The 14,414-nt window shown below is 49.3% G+C and overlaps 1 protein-coding gene across 11 annotated transcripts in view; it reads right to left on the bottom strand.

Moving 5' to 3' along the window:
• Window positions 1-14,414, bottom strand: part of GLI3 (GLI family zinc finger 3) — a 287,546-nt gene that overhangs the window by 13,904 nt on the left and 259,228 nt on the right. For all 11 annotated transcript variants that reach the window (XM_059728658.1, XM_059728650.1, XM_059728651.1 and 8 more), the window contains one exon: window positions 11,681-11,845. In XM_059728658.1, coding sequence (XP_059584641.1) covers window positions 11,681-11,845 — 165 coding nt within the window. The remainder of the gene's footprint in view (window positions 1-11,680; window positions 11,846-14,414) is intronic.

Raw genomic sequence — 14,414 nt, 5'->3', positions numbered from 1 at the left:
ATTCTGTTGAGCACTGTAAGTGTGACAATCATACCCTTTTAGACTGAATGCATTGGCAAAATTCTGGCATTGGGAAACTGTCTGTGTTGATCACACCCAGTGGAATCCATTCATTTCCCCTGATTTGAAAGATATCACTGTGCATGTTATTGCTATGTATATGAAGAAGAACAAAGGGTGAATCCTTAGCTGGAGTGAAGTGTCAGATCTATGCTAAAGGCATAGAGCGATGACAACATTGGTTGGTATGTTCCTTCGGATTTCCCATATTGAACCTGGCCACTGGTTAATATGCCTTTGAGTAAGAGGCATAACAAGCAGGGTTTGCCCTCTGGGTTTGCCCTCTGTGGAAAGGTGGGATGTCAGGAAGGTCAGGGTAGGGAGGTGCTGTTGAGTGCCGGAGGGGAAGGCGTTCTGAGGGGGGGAGGAAAGGCAGAGTCTTACCTATGCCAAGGACTCTCCCACTCCTGCTGCCACAGCCACAGCATCTTCCCACCCCAGCTATTGCTCTTACAGCAGCAGTGTGGTGTCTGTGCACTGGCTGCTGCTTCAAAGGCAACTCCACAGGGTTGCTTCCACTGCCTGGGCATGGACTCCAAGGGGGAAGGGGGATGCAATTCTAATGCCCCTACTAAGCTGGCACCTGGAGCTGGTACCTTGCTTGCCCCATGTTACACTGCTGCTCTGGGTTGGCCAATTCCTAAATATATGAAGTTTAAAGGAAACCAAAACTCCTCCCTGTTGTGCTGGGTCAATTACTCACAGACAGACACAGAAGAATTCCTTTTTCACTCGCTGCGGACATCAGTTTAAACTACAAAGCATGAGTTTTGTTTGCTACAATCAGTCTTACCTTGCATAACTATACAGACTACTTAAAATCATAAATGTGTTAGCTCTTCTTTAAATCCAGCCTGTTTTAACAGTGAATTTTCCAGGTTAGTTATACCACATGGAATGACACAATTATTTTATTAAGTTCCAACTTTATGGCTTTATAATTCCACCAAATGTCCCTTTGTTCTTGTATATTAAGGAGGTAGAAAGGAGGGCCCAATCTGTTGTTCAGAGTTCTGAATATCTCAGGCTTAATTGCTAGATTGGTTCTAAGAAAATGGCTGAGACTCATATTTATACTAGCTCTTAAGAAAAAAAGAGATCCACCAGCATGGTTCCTTAAAGGCGTTCACTGAATGTTTATACATGGGATGTTGATAAAGGTAAGGCCCGAAACCTGCTTCTACTGACGTCAATAAAAAAACTCCTGTTGATCTCAGTGGGACCAGAAGATCAAATGAGTAAATAACCTACTGTATTGAAACAAACCCAAGAGGACATTTTTCTCCCTGTTCTTTGTGGAAAAAAGCCTTGTCTTGGATTCGAGTACCACCTGGGGCAGGTGGCTGCTGTATTTCCAGCTCTGTCCCCAAGCTGGGGAATGACTGTGCAGTCGGAGGAAGGGAAGGAGACCACATATTGCAGGGGGCGACTGCAGGGGAGATACGGTGCAAGGGTGGAGGAGTGGGGGAGACTGTGCAGTATATAGTCCTGGGGGAGCCCAAGGGAGACTATGCAGCAACAGGGGAGCTGCTGTAGCTCTGACTAGCTCAGGGGTGGGCAATTATTTGGGCTCAAGGGCCACATAGGTAGTTTTGATGAGTTTTCATGGGCCAGGTCAGCACCACCCCAGCACCTTGCAACAACCACCAAAACTCCCTATGTGGGATGGGGCCATGGGTGGGTGGGGAGCGGTATTCAGGAGCAAGATGGGTGGGCAAGCCCGGGACCATGGAGTGAGGTTGTGATGTGTTCCCTGCCCTGTAGAGGGCATGTGCACATGTGTGTATGGGGGCTGCCTGGGCACTAGGTCCTGGGAGCCAGCTTGGGATGAGGGGAAAGAGGAGGGGGCAGGGGGCACATGCAGCAGAGCTTGTCTGCCCAGTGTGGTCCATGGCTGCCACTGTGGTACTCTGCATGGAGCTGAGCCCTGGCCACTACCACCTGGCATAGCCCACACCCCTTGGCCCAGCCTTGGCCAGCGTGCACAGCTTTTGGTGGGGCTGCTCCCAGCATGGCTGCAGTCTCCTGGGTGCTGCTCTAATCCTCACCTCCAGTGATGGCTCCTCCTCCTGCTCCTGTTGTGCCACTCCAGGCTGAGAGGAAGCTTCAACCAGGTGGCTCCTGCCCCAGTGTGCAGGGCTTCAGCTTCAGCTCCTGGCTGCCTTTCACACACCTGGCACAGGCAGCCCAGTGGGTGGACGGTGGCCAGGAACTGGAGCTGATCCTCTGTGCACTAGGGCAGGAGCCGCCTGGCTGAAGCTTCCTCCTGGCCCAGAGCGGCATGACAAGAGCAGGAGGAGGAGCTGCTGCTGGAGGCGAGGGGAGCAGAGAAGCACCTAGGCAGCTGTAGCTGCACCAGGAGCAGCTCTGCCAGAAGCTGGGCGTGCTGGCAGGCACATGCGGGCTATCCTCGACCCCAGGCAAAGTGCTTCAGGGGCAGCTGCAGGCCGGATCAAATCAATTGGTGGGCTGGATCTGGCCCACGAGCTGTATTTTGCCCATCCCTGCTCTAGCTCCAGCTCTAGCTCCAGCTCCTGCCTCATCCCAGGCGCAGGGAGGGGGTCAGAGCTGCTGCCGCCACTGCTGCCTGGTTGGGGCTGAAGCCAGTGAATGCTCCATGCCCCAGGCCAAAACTGGAGCCAGAGCCACTACACAGAGTAAGTGGTGATGCTGTGGGGAAAGTTGCCAGTGGTATACCAGGCACCAGGAGAAGGCAGTGGCAGCAGGAGACAGGTGGCAGGGTGGCAGGCCCTGGGGGAGAGCAAGTAGTCTGGGAATGGAGGGGTGGGGAAGGCTGTTTTCACCCTGCTGCTGCTTTCTCCACCACAGTGGTAGACAGAGGGAGGAATTTAAGACAACTCTCCAATGATTAGATTCTATACTTGGAAAACAACACATTTATAGTTTTCCATGTATAGAATCCAATTACTAGGGAGTCACCTTAAATTCATGGTCTTGGATTTGGGTGAGTAGTTTTCCAACATGACTACCAAAAAAGGGATTTCAGGCAGAACTTTGAAAATATGCAGTTCAGAATTCTCTCTTACCATAAGCAAACTAGGAAAGACTAGAGGTCTGAATCCCCGTTAATGAGGTTTTCGATCATAGACATTTAAATTCACCTGGATGAAACTGAATTTCTCTTTCCAGACATTCATATAAATGAGAAACATAACAACCCTGCTGCATTTGAAGTTGCTTAGCTCATCTGTCTGTCCATCCCAAACAGTGGTGTCTCTGGTAAGTACTAAATATAACCCAGTGCAAGGTGGAGAGGACCCTGTGATAGCTTATTCATGTTGTATCTACCATAAAATTAAAATAACATTATAGGGGATGTAAATCTGTGTAGCCTTGCTGAAGTCAACAGACACATATCAGTTTATACCAGGTGAGAACCTGGACTTCACTTCACTGTGAAACACATTTCTGGTGGGGTTGGTTGTCTGCTCTTGTTACTGTACCTATCACCAATATGATGAAATGATGTACAACTGATGCTAACTCCATGCAGTGTTTCACTGTTGAATGTGAAATCTAGATCTTAAATAGGGGAGTGCATCAATCAAAGCCACCTTTCATGAGGCTTTGCTTAGGCCACACAAATCTACTTAGAATGGACAATTTGTTTTACTTGAAGTATGAGCCAGCCTGAAACTCGGCTCAGGTATTGGATAGGTTTGGTAAATCACCTCCCTGCTTTTGGTAAAAATCTTCAAAATCAATCCATTATCATGAACCAACAAGTCTGGCAGGTTCTTCCAGCAGAGACCACATACTTCAGGAGGAAGCCTGAATTCAGAGGTGTGCAGTGTTTTCTGCATCACCTGTAATGCAAAGATGCAAGAGAGAGTGAAATTCTCTCAGCTCTGCTGAGTTCTTGTGACAGATCTGGTGGTGGGCTACCACAGAAAGTTGAGCTTCTTGTAGAAATGAAGGGATATAGGTAGAAAAAGAGGCACCAAAAGTTCCAACCCAGGCAATCAGCCACAATGCTGCTTCTCTGCAAGGCCTGAAAGGGAAAAGATGGAGCAAAAGGGAAGGACATGGTTTAAGGAAAAATTCATTTAGATTAGAAAGAGAGAATGAAATCAAGTAGAGGGGACAGGAAGGGATATAACTTTGAACCTCTTAAGATTCCTCTACATTTACCAAGAGCAGTTGAAGAAATTTAGTTCCCATTCTGAAAGGGATGCCTTTAGCGAGATGCTGAACATCCTTAAACTGTATTTTCCACAGGGCCAGTTGAGGCTATTCCTCAACTCCCAGGGCCAGACTCCAACTCCCTTCAGTGTCAATGCAGCAGCCAGCAGATGTCACTACAGAACAACACAACACCAACGCTTCTTGGGACCTGACTGTCCTCTCTGTCTCTGGGGCTAGGAACAGGTATTTCATTTGTCTCTCAAGAGGGTGTACCTGTGTTTGTACCAAAATGGAAATATCCAGGGCTTGACTGATGTATGCACACACTGCCCTTCTAATCAAAGCTTAGTGGACAGCTAAATGCACTGCTGCTTTTCTACCAATTTAAAAGGGCCCGCCGACCGGGAAAAAGCCCAGTTAGGCTCGGAAGCGGCGGGAGACGCGCGGGCGATAGCTCGCTGCGCCCCCGCTCCCCCGAAGCCCCCCAGAAACCCTCCAGCAGCCGCGGAGCCCCCCGCCGACCCCCAGCACAGCCAGGGTAAGCGGGGCCCGTGGAGAGAGGGGGCTAACCCCTTAGTGTGTGTGTGTGTGGGAGGCGGCAGCTGAGTGGAGCCGGGCCGGGTCAAGCCCCGCTCAGGCCCCTACTTCGCCCAGCCCCCCAGGGAGCCACGCGACCGGAGCCACGCGAACAGGCTGCGCATACAGGCGCGCTTCTCTGCCGGCGCATGAGTTAGTGAGGAGTTCGCGCGGGAGGGCGCCGGACCCTGCCTGCGCACCCCCCAGGGTAGACAGCCCCAGCCATAGCCAGCCTACCTGAGGCATGACACGGATGGGCACACGCCGCACCCCGAGGGTCCCCTCGGGCTCCACGGCCCCCCCCCTCTGGCACCTCAGAGACGGCCACCCAGACGGAGCCCCTGGTTCCGGGCTCCATGCAGACGGAGCCCCTGGCTCTCGGCTGCGGGGGCTGCCTGCCCCTTTTTCAGGCTCTGGGGCCTGGGAGCATGGCGACCTCCCCTTGCGGGGTCTGCTCCATTTTGGGGTCTCTGGTGCGCCAGCTGGAGGAGCTCCAGGCCACAGTCCAGAGACTGTGTGCCATCAGGGACTGCGAGCAGGAAATAGACTCCTAGTGCCAGGCCCTTCTCCCCTGGGAGGCAGAGGGTAGATCACAGTCTCCCTCCAGGCCAGAGGAGGACTCTGGGACCTCCTGCTGTGTCCAGCCAGGGGCATGGACCAAGGTGGTCAAGGGCCCTAAGGCCCGCCGCACCAAGGCCCCTGCCCCGCCAGAGCTGAGCAACAGGTATGCACCTCTTGCTGCCCCAGCAGAGCCTGCTGAGTTGCCGGCCCCCACAGGCAACATGGGCCTAACTGCACCTACCACCCCTGCTCTCCCCAAGACAAAATGTAAGGTGTTTGTTGTGGGAGGCTCCCTCCTGAGGGGGATGGAGGGGCCAATCTGCCGCCCCGACCCCTTAGCCCGGCAAGTCTGCTGCTTCCCAGGGGCCCGCATCCGGGACATTGCGGAGAAGATCCCCAAGCTCCTCAAACCCACAGACCGCTATCCCATGCTCCTTATTCATGTGGGCACCAATGACACAGCTCGGAGCACTCCCAGCCAGGTCATGAGGCGCTACAGGGATTTGGGAGCGGGGCTTAAGGGTCTGGGGGCACAGGTGGTGTTCTCGTCGATCCTCCCAGTCTCAGGCTATGGGCTGAGAAGGGACAGGAGGATCTATGTGGTCAACCAAAGACTGCGGCGCTGGTGTCGTCAGGAAGGCTTTGGCTTTCATGACCACAGCCCGCTCTTTGGCGAGAGAGGCAGCGAGCTGCTGGGAAGAGATGGTCTCCACCTCTCTCCCCTAGGGAGGTGGCTCTTCTCAGCCAGACTGGCTGACCTGCTCCACCGGGCTTTAAACTAAGCCCGTTGGGGGACAGGGGGACTACCACCACTGCTGGCCCGCTGAGCAATCCTTGCAAAGCCAGGGGATCATGGCACTCAAGGGAGCCCACCCCAGCCCCAGCCCTGGTAAAATCTGTGGGCAAGGAAGGAGCCCCCCAGGGGACACTTGCCTGCCTGTACACTAATGCCAGGAGCCTGGGGAATAAGCAGGAGGAGCTCATCCTCCTGCTCAGTGCAAACAATTACGATGTCATAGGGATAACGGAGACCTGGTGGGACTCCACCCATGACTGGACCACGGGGATAGATGGCTATACCCTGTACAGGAGGGATCGTGTAGAGAAAAGGGGCGGGGGTGTAGCTCTCTATGTTAAGGAAAGCTACGCGTCCCTGCAAGCCGATATTGGCGACCAGGGTGGACAGCTGGAGACCCTCTGGGTTAAAATCCGTGGGGAACATGGCACAGGGGACACAATGGTGGGAGTCTATTACAGACCTCCCACCCAAAGTCCTGAGCTTGACCAGGAGTTTGCCCAGGAACTGGCTGAGGCAGCTTGCTCCAGGACCATGGTTGTCATGGGTGACTTCAATTACCCAGACATCTCGTGGGAGGATCGCTCAGCAAAATCTGAGTGGTCGCAGAGCTTCCTCTCGCGCGTGGATGACCTCTACCTGACTCAAGAAGTCTATGGGCCAACGAGAGGCAAAGCGCTGCTCGACCTGGTACTGGCTACTGGGGATGACCTAGTCGGCGACCTAGTGATCGATGGGAAGCTGGGTGACAGCGACCACGAGCTGATCACCTTCACCATCCGCCAAAAAGCTGGCAAGTCGGTCAGCAACACGGAAGTCCTTGACTTCAGGAAAGCCGACTTTGACAAGCTCAGGAGGCTGGTCAGTGAGGCCCTAAGGGACTGTGACCACAGGGAGAGAGGAGTTCAAGAAGAGTGGTTGCTCCTCAAGGGAGCGATCCTCAATGCACAAACTAAGTCTATTCCATCTCGGAGGAAAGGCAGCAAGAGGGCACAGCAGCCCCCTGGCTCTCCAGGGACCTAGCAGACCTCCTGAGGCTTAAAAGAAAGGCCTACAAAGGATGGAGGATGGGAGTCACCTCCAAGGAGGATTATTCTGCACTGGTCCGGTCCTGTAGGGAGCTGACCAGGAAAGCCAAGGCTGCAACTGAACTCCAGCTAGCTTTGAGCGTCAAGGACAATAAAAAGTCCTTTTTCAGATATGTGGGTAGCCGGAGGAAAAGCAGGGGCAATGTTGGACCCCTGCTGAACCAGATGGGGCAACTGACAACTGACGCCCAGGAAAAAGCCAACCTATTAAATAGGTACTTTGCGTCGGTCTTTCATCAGCCCCATGGGACGCCCGTGCCCGCTACAGAGCCAGGAAGTCTGGGTGAGGGTGATCCCCTGCCCTCCATTAATGCTGACTTTGTGAAGGAACATCTTGAGAAGCTGGATACCTTCAAGTCAGCCGGCCCTGACAATCTGCACCCCAGGGTACTCAAGGAGCTGGCGAACATCATAGCCCAGCCTCTAGTGCGGATCTCTGAAAACTCTTGGTGCTCTGGTGTAGTGCCCGAAGACTGGAAGAAGGCCAATGTGGTGCCTATCTTCAAGAAAGGGAGGAAAGTGGATCTGGCTAACTATAGGCCCATCAGCCTGACTTCTATCCCAGGGAAGATCTTAGAAAAGTTTATTAAGAAGGCCATCCTTAATGGACTGGCCGACGCCAACATCTTAAGGAATAGCCAGCACGGGTTTGTTGCGGGTAGGTCTTGCTTGACCAATCTCATTTCCTTCTATGACCAGGTGACCTATCACCTGGACAAGGGAGATGAGATTGATGTCATGTATCTTGACTTCAAAAAAGCCTTCGATCTGGTGCCCCATGATCGTCTCTTGGAGAAACTGGCCAATTGTCGCCTTGGGTCCTCCACGATCCACTGGCTGGAAAATTGGCTCTGGGGTCAGACCCAGAGGGTAGTAATTGATGGAAGTCACTCATTGTGGTGTCCTGTGACCAGTGGGGTCCCCCAGGGCTCTGTCCTTGGACCCATACTGTTCAACATCTTCATTAATGATGTGGACACTGGAGTCAGAAGCGGACTGGCCAAGTTCGCAGATGACACCAAACTTTGGGGCAAAGCATCCACACCAGAAGACAGGCGGAAGATCCAGGCTGACCTGGACAGGCTCAGCAAGTGGGCGGACGAGAATCTGATGGTGTTCAATGCCGATAAATGCAAGGTTCTCCACCTTGGGAAGAAAAACCCGTAGCATCCTTATAGGCTCAGCAGTGCTATGTTGGCTAGCACTATGGAAGAAAGACTTGGGGGACATCATTGACCACAAGATGAACATGAGCCTGCAGTGCGATGCTGCAGCTAGTAAAGCGACCAAAACGCTGGCTTGCATCCATAGATGCTTCTCAAGCAAATCCCGGGACGTCATTCTCCCCCTGTACTCGGCCTTAGTGAGGCCGCAGCTGGAGTACTGCGTCCAGTTTTGGGCTCCACAATTCAAAAAGGATGTGGAGAAGCTTGAGAGAGTCCAGAGAAGAACCATGCGCATGATCAGAGGTCAGGGAAGCAGAACCTACGATGACAGGCTGAGAGCCCTGGGGCTCTTTAGCCTGGAAAAGCGCAGGCTCAGGGGTGATCTGATGGCCACCTACAAGTTTATCAGGGGTGACCACCAGTATCTGGGGGAACGTTTGTTCACCAGAGCGCCCCAAGGGATGGCAAGGTCGAATGGTCACAAACTACTACAAGATCGTTTCAGGCTGGACATAAGGAAGAATTTCTTTACTGTCCGAGCCCCCAAGGTCTGGAACAGCCTGCCACTGGAGGTTGTTCAAGCGCCTTCATTGAACACCTTCAAGATGAAACTGGATGCTTATCTTGTTGGGATCCTATGACCCCAGCTGACTTCCTGCCCTTTGGGCGGGGGGCTGGACTCGATGATCTTCTGAGGTCCCTTCCAGCCCTAATGTCTATGAAATCTATGAAAACCACTGATTCATTTATGCAATCCAAGGGTAACTGGTTGCATGTGCATTTTAGTTTTCTGGGATAAACTGATAGTACTCTTTATCTTGTGAACCTTTTTAGGAGTTATCCTAGGAAAACAGACATGGACATCTGAATGACTTCCCTTTGTCCTGGGATAAAGTGATTTATCATGGGACAAATGCAATGTCAGTTTGTAGCCTGGAAGTGAGAAAAAATATCACTGGATTTCAACTAACCTTTCACAACTTAATGTGTAGTATTTCCATTAGCTCCTCTCTCATATTTTTGATTAAATGACCAGAAGCCATTAGATGACCAAGGTGTAGAAGGTGAACTCAGGAATGATAAAGCTAAAGCAGAGAAGCTAAACAAATTCTTTGCATCACTGTTTACTACAGAAAATACTGGGGAAACTCCTATGCTAGATCATTCCTTCCTAGTATATGTGTCTAAAGAATTGGGCCACATTGAACTGACCAGAAGTGCTAGAACAAATCGATAAACTAAATCCTGTAAGTCACCAGGACCACACGGCATTCAACCGAGATTTCTGAAGGAACTCAAAGGCAAAACTGCAGAATTGCTGGCAACAGTATATAACCAATTGTTACAAACAGCCTGTGTGTCAGAGGACTAGTGGGGTGCCAGCATAACACCCATCTTCAGAAAGGGCTCCAGAGGTGATTCTGGAAACTACAGACCAATGAGAATCACTTCCATCGCTGGAAAATTGCTATATCCATAATAAAGAATAAAATCAACAGTTACACAGACAAATATGATCTGCTGGGGAAGTGTCAGCATGGTTTTTTTTTTAAGGGAAATCCTGCCTCACCAATGTGCTGGACGGGATTTTTTGAAAGGGTTATTTCATAGATTTCATAGATTTCATTGACATTAGGGCTGGAAGGGACCTCGGAAGATCATCGAGTCCAGCCCCCTGCCCAAAGGGCAGGAAGTCAGCTGGGGTCATAGGATCCCAGCAAGATAAGCATCCAGTTTTGTCTTGAAGGTGTTCAATGAAGGCGCTTGAACCACCTCCGGTGGCAGGCTGTTCCAGACCTTGGGGGCTCGGACAGTAAAGAAATTCTTCCTTATGTCCAGCCTGAAACGATCTTGAAGTAGTTTGTGACCATTCGACCTCATCATCCCTTGGGGCGCTCTGGTGAACAAATGTTCCCCCAGATACTGGTGGTCACCCCTCATAAACTTGTAGGTGGCCATCAGATCACCCCTGAGCCTGCGCTTTTCCAGGCTAAAGAGCCCCAGGGTTAACAAACTTGTGGGCAAGAGGGATTCAGTTACCATAATACATTTGGATTTTCAAAAAGCTTTTGACAAGGTCTCTCACTAACAGCTTTTAAAAAAGCTGATTTGCCATGGGATTGGAGGGAATGTTTTCTCATGGATGGAGATCTGGATAAAGCAAAGGATAGAGCTTTGGTAACTTTTCAGGTTGGAGGGAGGTCAGAAGTGGGGTCCTGCAGAGATCTGTGCTGGGCCTTATTTTGTTCAACATTTTTACCAATGATCTGGAAATAGGTGTGCACAGTGAAATCTTCAAGTCTGCAACTATTTGTACACAATAGTGTGTTCTGAACTAGTTGTTACAACTCAGAAAAGTTGACCTTGGAGTCATTGTAGATTGAGCTGATATTTTTGGAGAACTATGTGCAGCAGTGACCAAAAAAAGCCAATAAAATGTTGGGCATCTTTAAAATGGAGAACATCATCATGCCATTCTACTAATCCATGGTGCACCCACATCTTGAACACTGTATGTAGCTCTGGTCTTCACATCTCAAAAAGGATGTAGTAGAACTTTCTAATTCAGAGAAGAACAAACAAAATGATCATGGGTATGGATCAGATGCCAGACTAGGAGAGACTAGAAAGGCTAGAACTAGTCTGTTTGGAAAGGAGAAATATGATAGAAGTCTATAATGTCATGAAGGGTGTGTACCACATGAACAGGGAACTACTGTTAACCAAGTCCTAAAATGATAGGGGGCACTCACTAAAATTGGTAGGAGAGAGGTTTAAAACAAGATAAAGTACTTTTTTAAAATGAAGCATGTGGTTAATTTGTGGAGCTCAATGCCACAGGAATTGATGGAGGAGGATAGTATAGCCATGGTCAAAATGGGACTAGACAAATTAATTGATAATAGAACATTTGGAGATGTCTCTTCAGACATCTGTAAACCAGTGATGGTGGATGCCAACGAGGGTAATGAATAGGGGATATATCATTCTGGATGGTCTAGTTCAATGTTCTCCCTCTACAGCATCTACTTCTGCCACTGTTAGAGACAGGATATTGGGCTAGATGAACTATTGGCCTGACCCAGTATGGCAAATCTTATGTTTTTATGTTCTAGAAGCCTCTTTAGATCAACACAATATTAATATGATTTATCGCTGTTGAATGCAATATGCAACTGACCTGCTTCATGTTCCTGATGATTTTTTGGTTGTTTTACAGTAGCTTCTTTGACACAATTATATCTCAGCATAGTTAAGGCTATCTTACAGCCTATGTGCTTGCTTACCTCATTGGAGTGAGTTCTGTTTTGGTGTTTGGCCCGATCGGATGCATTAGAGAAAGCTTTGTTGCAGCCCTCGTGCTCACAAACATATGGTTTCTCTCCAGTGTGAGATCTCAAGTGGGTTTTCAAGTTTTCTAATCTGGAGTAAGCCTTTGTACAACCTTCAAACTGTGGACAACATGTAAAACTGGATTATGCTAAATGCTTGTGATTTTAGGAAAGGTAAAACAGCCCAATATAATAACAAAATCTCAAAGATTAGAAGCTTAGTAATTTTGTTCAATGGATGGAAGCATTTTCTTCATTTTTGTTAAGACAGTCCACTATAACTTGAAATAAAATACTTTCAGCACAATGCAAAATCTCCATTGTAAGAGAAAAAAAGTCTAGATAGTAACAAGGGTTTAGGTTGTAGCCGTGTTGGTCTAAGGATATAGGCAGACAAGGTTCCTTGGGTGAATTTGATATCTTTTATTAGACCAACTCAAATGGTTGGAGAATAGTTATTCAGCAAGCTTTCGGGTTCAAAAACCCTTCGTCAGGCTAAGGACGCTGCAGCAGTTGCTGCGTGCTGTTCCTGGATGGAATGAAAAGTAAACAAGCCAGGGGCTGGGCTGGGCTGGGCTGGGCTGGGCTGGGGAGTCAGTTGCCAGGCAGATTGTAATGTATCAAAAATCCAATGTCTGTGTTTAGTCCCTGATCTCTAGTATCCAGCAGGTTGATGAAATGGAGCTCATAGGCTCGTCTCTGGGATGTGTTGTGTAAATTTCCCTTGAGGATCAGGACTGAGAGATTGGAGAGAGAGTGGCCCTCCTGTGAGAAATGTGCCCCCACCGGTAATTGGGTGTTTCTGTCTTTGATGGATTTCCGGTGTGCGTTCATTCTGGTGCGCAGTTGTTGTCTGGTCTCTCCTACATATCTTCCATCAGGGCATTTGGTGCATTGGATGAGGTATACTACATTCCTGGAGGTGCAGCTGTAAGATCCTGGGATGCTGATGGCTCTGTTGTGGGGTGTAGTAATAGCAGAGGTGGTGGAGATGTGGGGGCAGGTTTTGCATTTCTTGTCATGGCACGGTCTGGATCCTTTTGGTGTGTTCTGGGGCTGAGGAAGTTTGCTTCTTGTGATGAGGTTGGCGAGGTTCGGTGCTTGTCTGAAGGCTAGGATGGGTGGCTCTGGGAAGATCTTTTTAAGAATAGGGTCTTTTTCTAATATGGGTTGCAATTTTTTGAGGATTTTCCGTACAGGTTCAAGGGATGGGTGATAGGTCATAACCAGCGGTGTGCGATTTGTGGGTGTTTTTCTTCTGTACTGCAGCAGTTCTTCACGTGGTATCCAGGTGGCTCTTTCAAACGTGCGATCTACCTCTCTGGAGGAGTGTCCTTGCTGGGTGAAAGCCTTTTTAAGATTGGTGAGGTGGCAATCCCGGGTGTTCTCTTCAGTACAGATGCGGTGGTAATCTGAGGGCTTGGCTGTATATCACAGCTTTTTTGGTGTGTTTCGGGTGATTGCTGGTTTTGTGCAGATATGTGTGTTGGTCTGTGGGTTTCTTGTATACTGTGGTCTGTATTTTACCCTTCTGGATACTGATCATTGTGTCTAAAAAGGGGATGTTGGTGCTGGAGTATTCTAAAGAAAGTCGGATGGAGGGATGGTCCTGTCGAATTTCTGGTGGAACTCAATTAGAGATTCCCGGTTCTCACTCCAAATGATGAAGATGTCATCGATATATCGTAAGTACAGCAAGGGTTTGATGGTGCAGTTCTTGAGGAAGTCTTCTTCCAGGTGGCTCATAAAAAGGTTGGCATACTGTGGGGCCATTTTAGTGCCCATAGCTGTTCCCATCGTCTGAAAGAAGTGTTGATTATTAAAAGTGAAATTGTTGTGTGTGAGGGTGAAGTGTATAAGCTCAGTGATATCTTTGGGTCTGTATTCTGGGTTGCAATCTTGTTCATGTAGATATGTAAGGCAGGCATGGATGCCATCCTGGTGTGGGATGTTGCTGTATAGGCTGGTAACGTCCATGGTGGCTAGGAGTGTGTTGCTGGGAAGGTGGTCTATGTTTTTAAGTTTCCGTAGCAAGTCTGTGGTGTCTTGGACAAAACTTGCTCTGTGGGTGACAAGCAGTTTTAGGATGGATTCAACAAAACCTGATATTTCTTCAGTTAGGGTCCCATGGTTGGATATGATAGGTCTGCCAGGGTTCCCTTGTTTGTGGATTTTAGGGAGCATGTAAAAAGTCCCTGGGTTAGGTAGTGGGGGGATCAAGGTCTGTAGTTTTTCTTGCAATCTCGGTGGAAATGATTTGATGGTATTGTTGAGTTTTTTGGTGAATACTCCAGCACCAACATCCCCTTTTTAGACACAATGATCAGTATCCAGAAGGGTAAAATACAGACCACAGTATACAAGAAACCCACAGACCAACACACATATCTGCACAAAACCAGCAATCACCCGAAACACACCAAAAAAGCTGTGATATACAGCCAAGCCCTCAGATACCACCGCATCTGTACTGAAGAGAACACCCTGGATCGCCACCTCACCAATCTTAAAAAGGCTTTCACCCAGCAAGGACACTCCTCCAGAGAGGTAGATCGCACATTTGAAAGAGCCACCTGGATACCACGTGAAGAACTGCTGCAGTACAGAAGAAAAACACCCACAAATCGCACACTGCTGGTTATGACCTATCACCCATCCCTTGAACCTGTACGGAAAATCCTCAAAAAAT

This window comes from Alligator mississippiensis, chromosome 5 (assembly GCF_030867095.1).
Source record: "Alligator mississippiensis isolate rAllMis1 chromosome 5, rAllMis1, whole genome shotgun sequence".
NCBI lineage: Eukaryota > Metazoa > Chordata > Crocodylia > Alligatoridae > Alligator > Alligator mississippiensis.
This window is presented reverse-complemented; position numbering and strand designations above follow the sequence as displayed.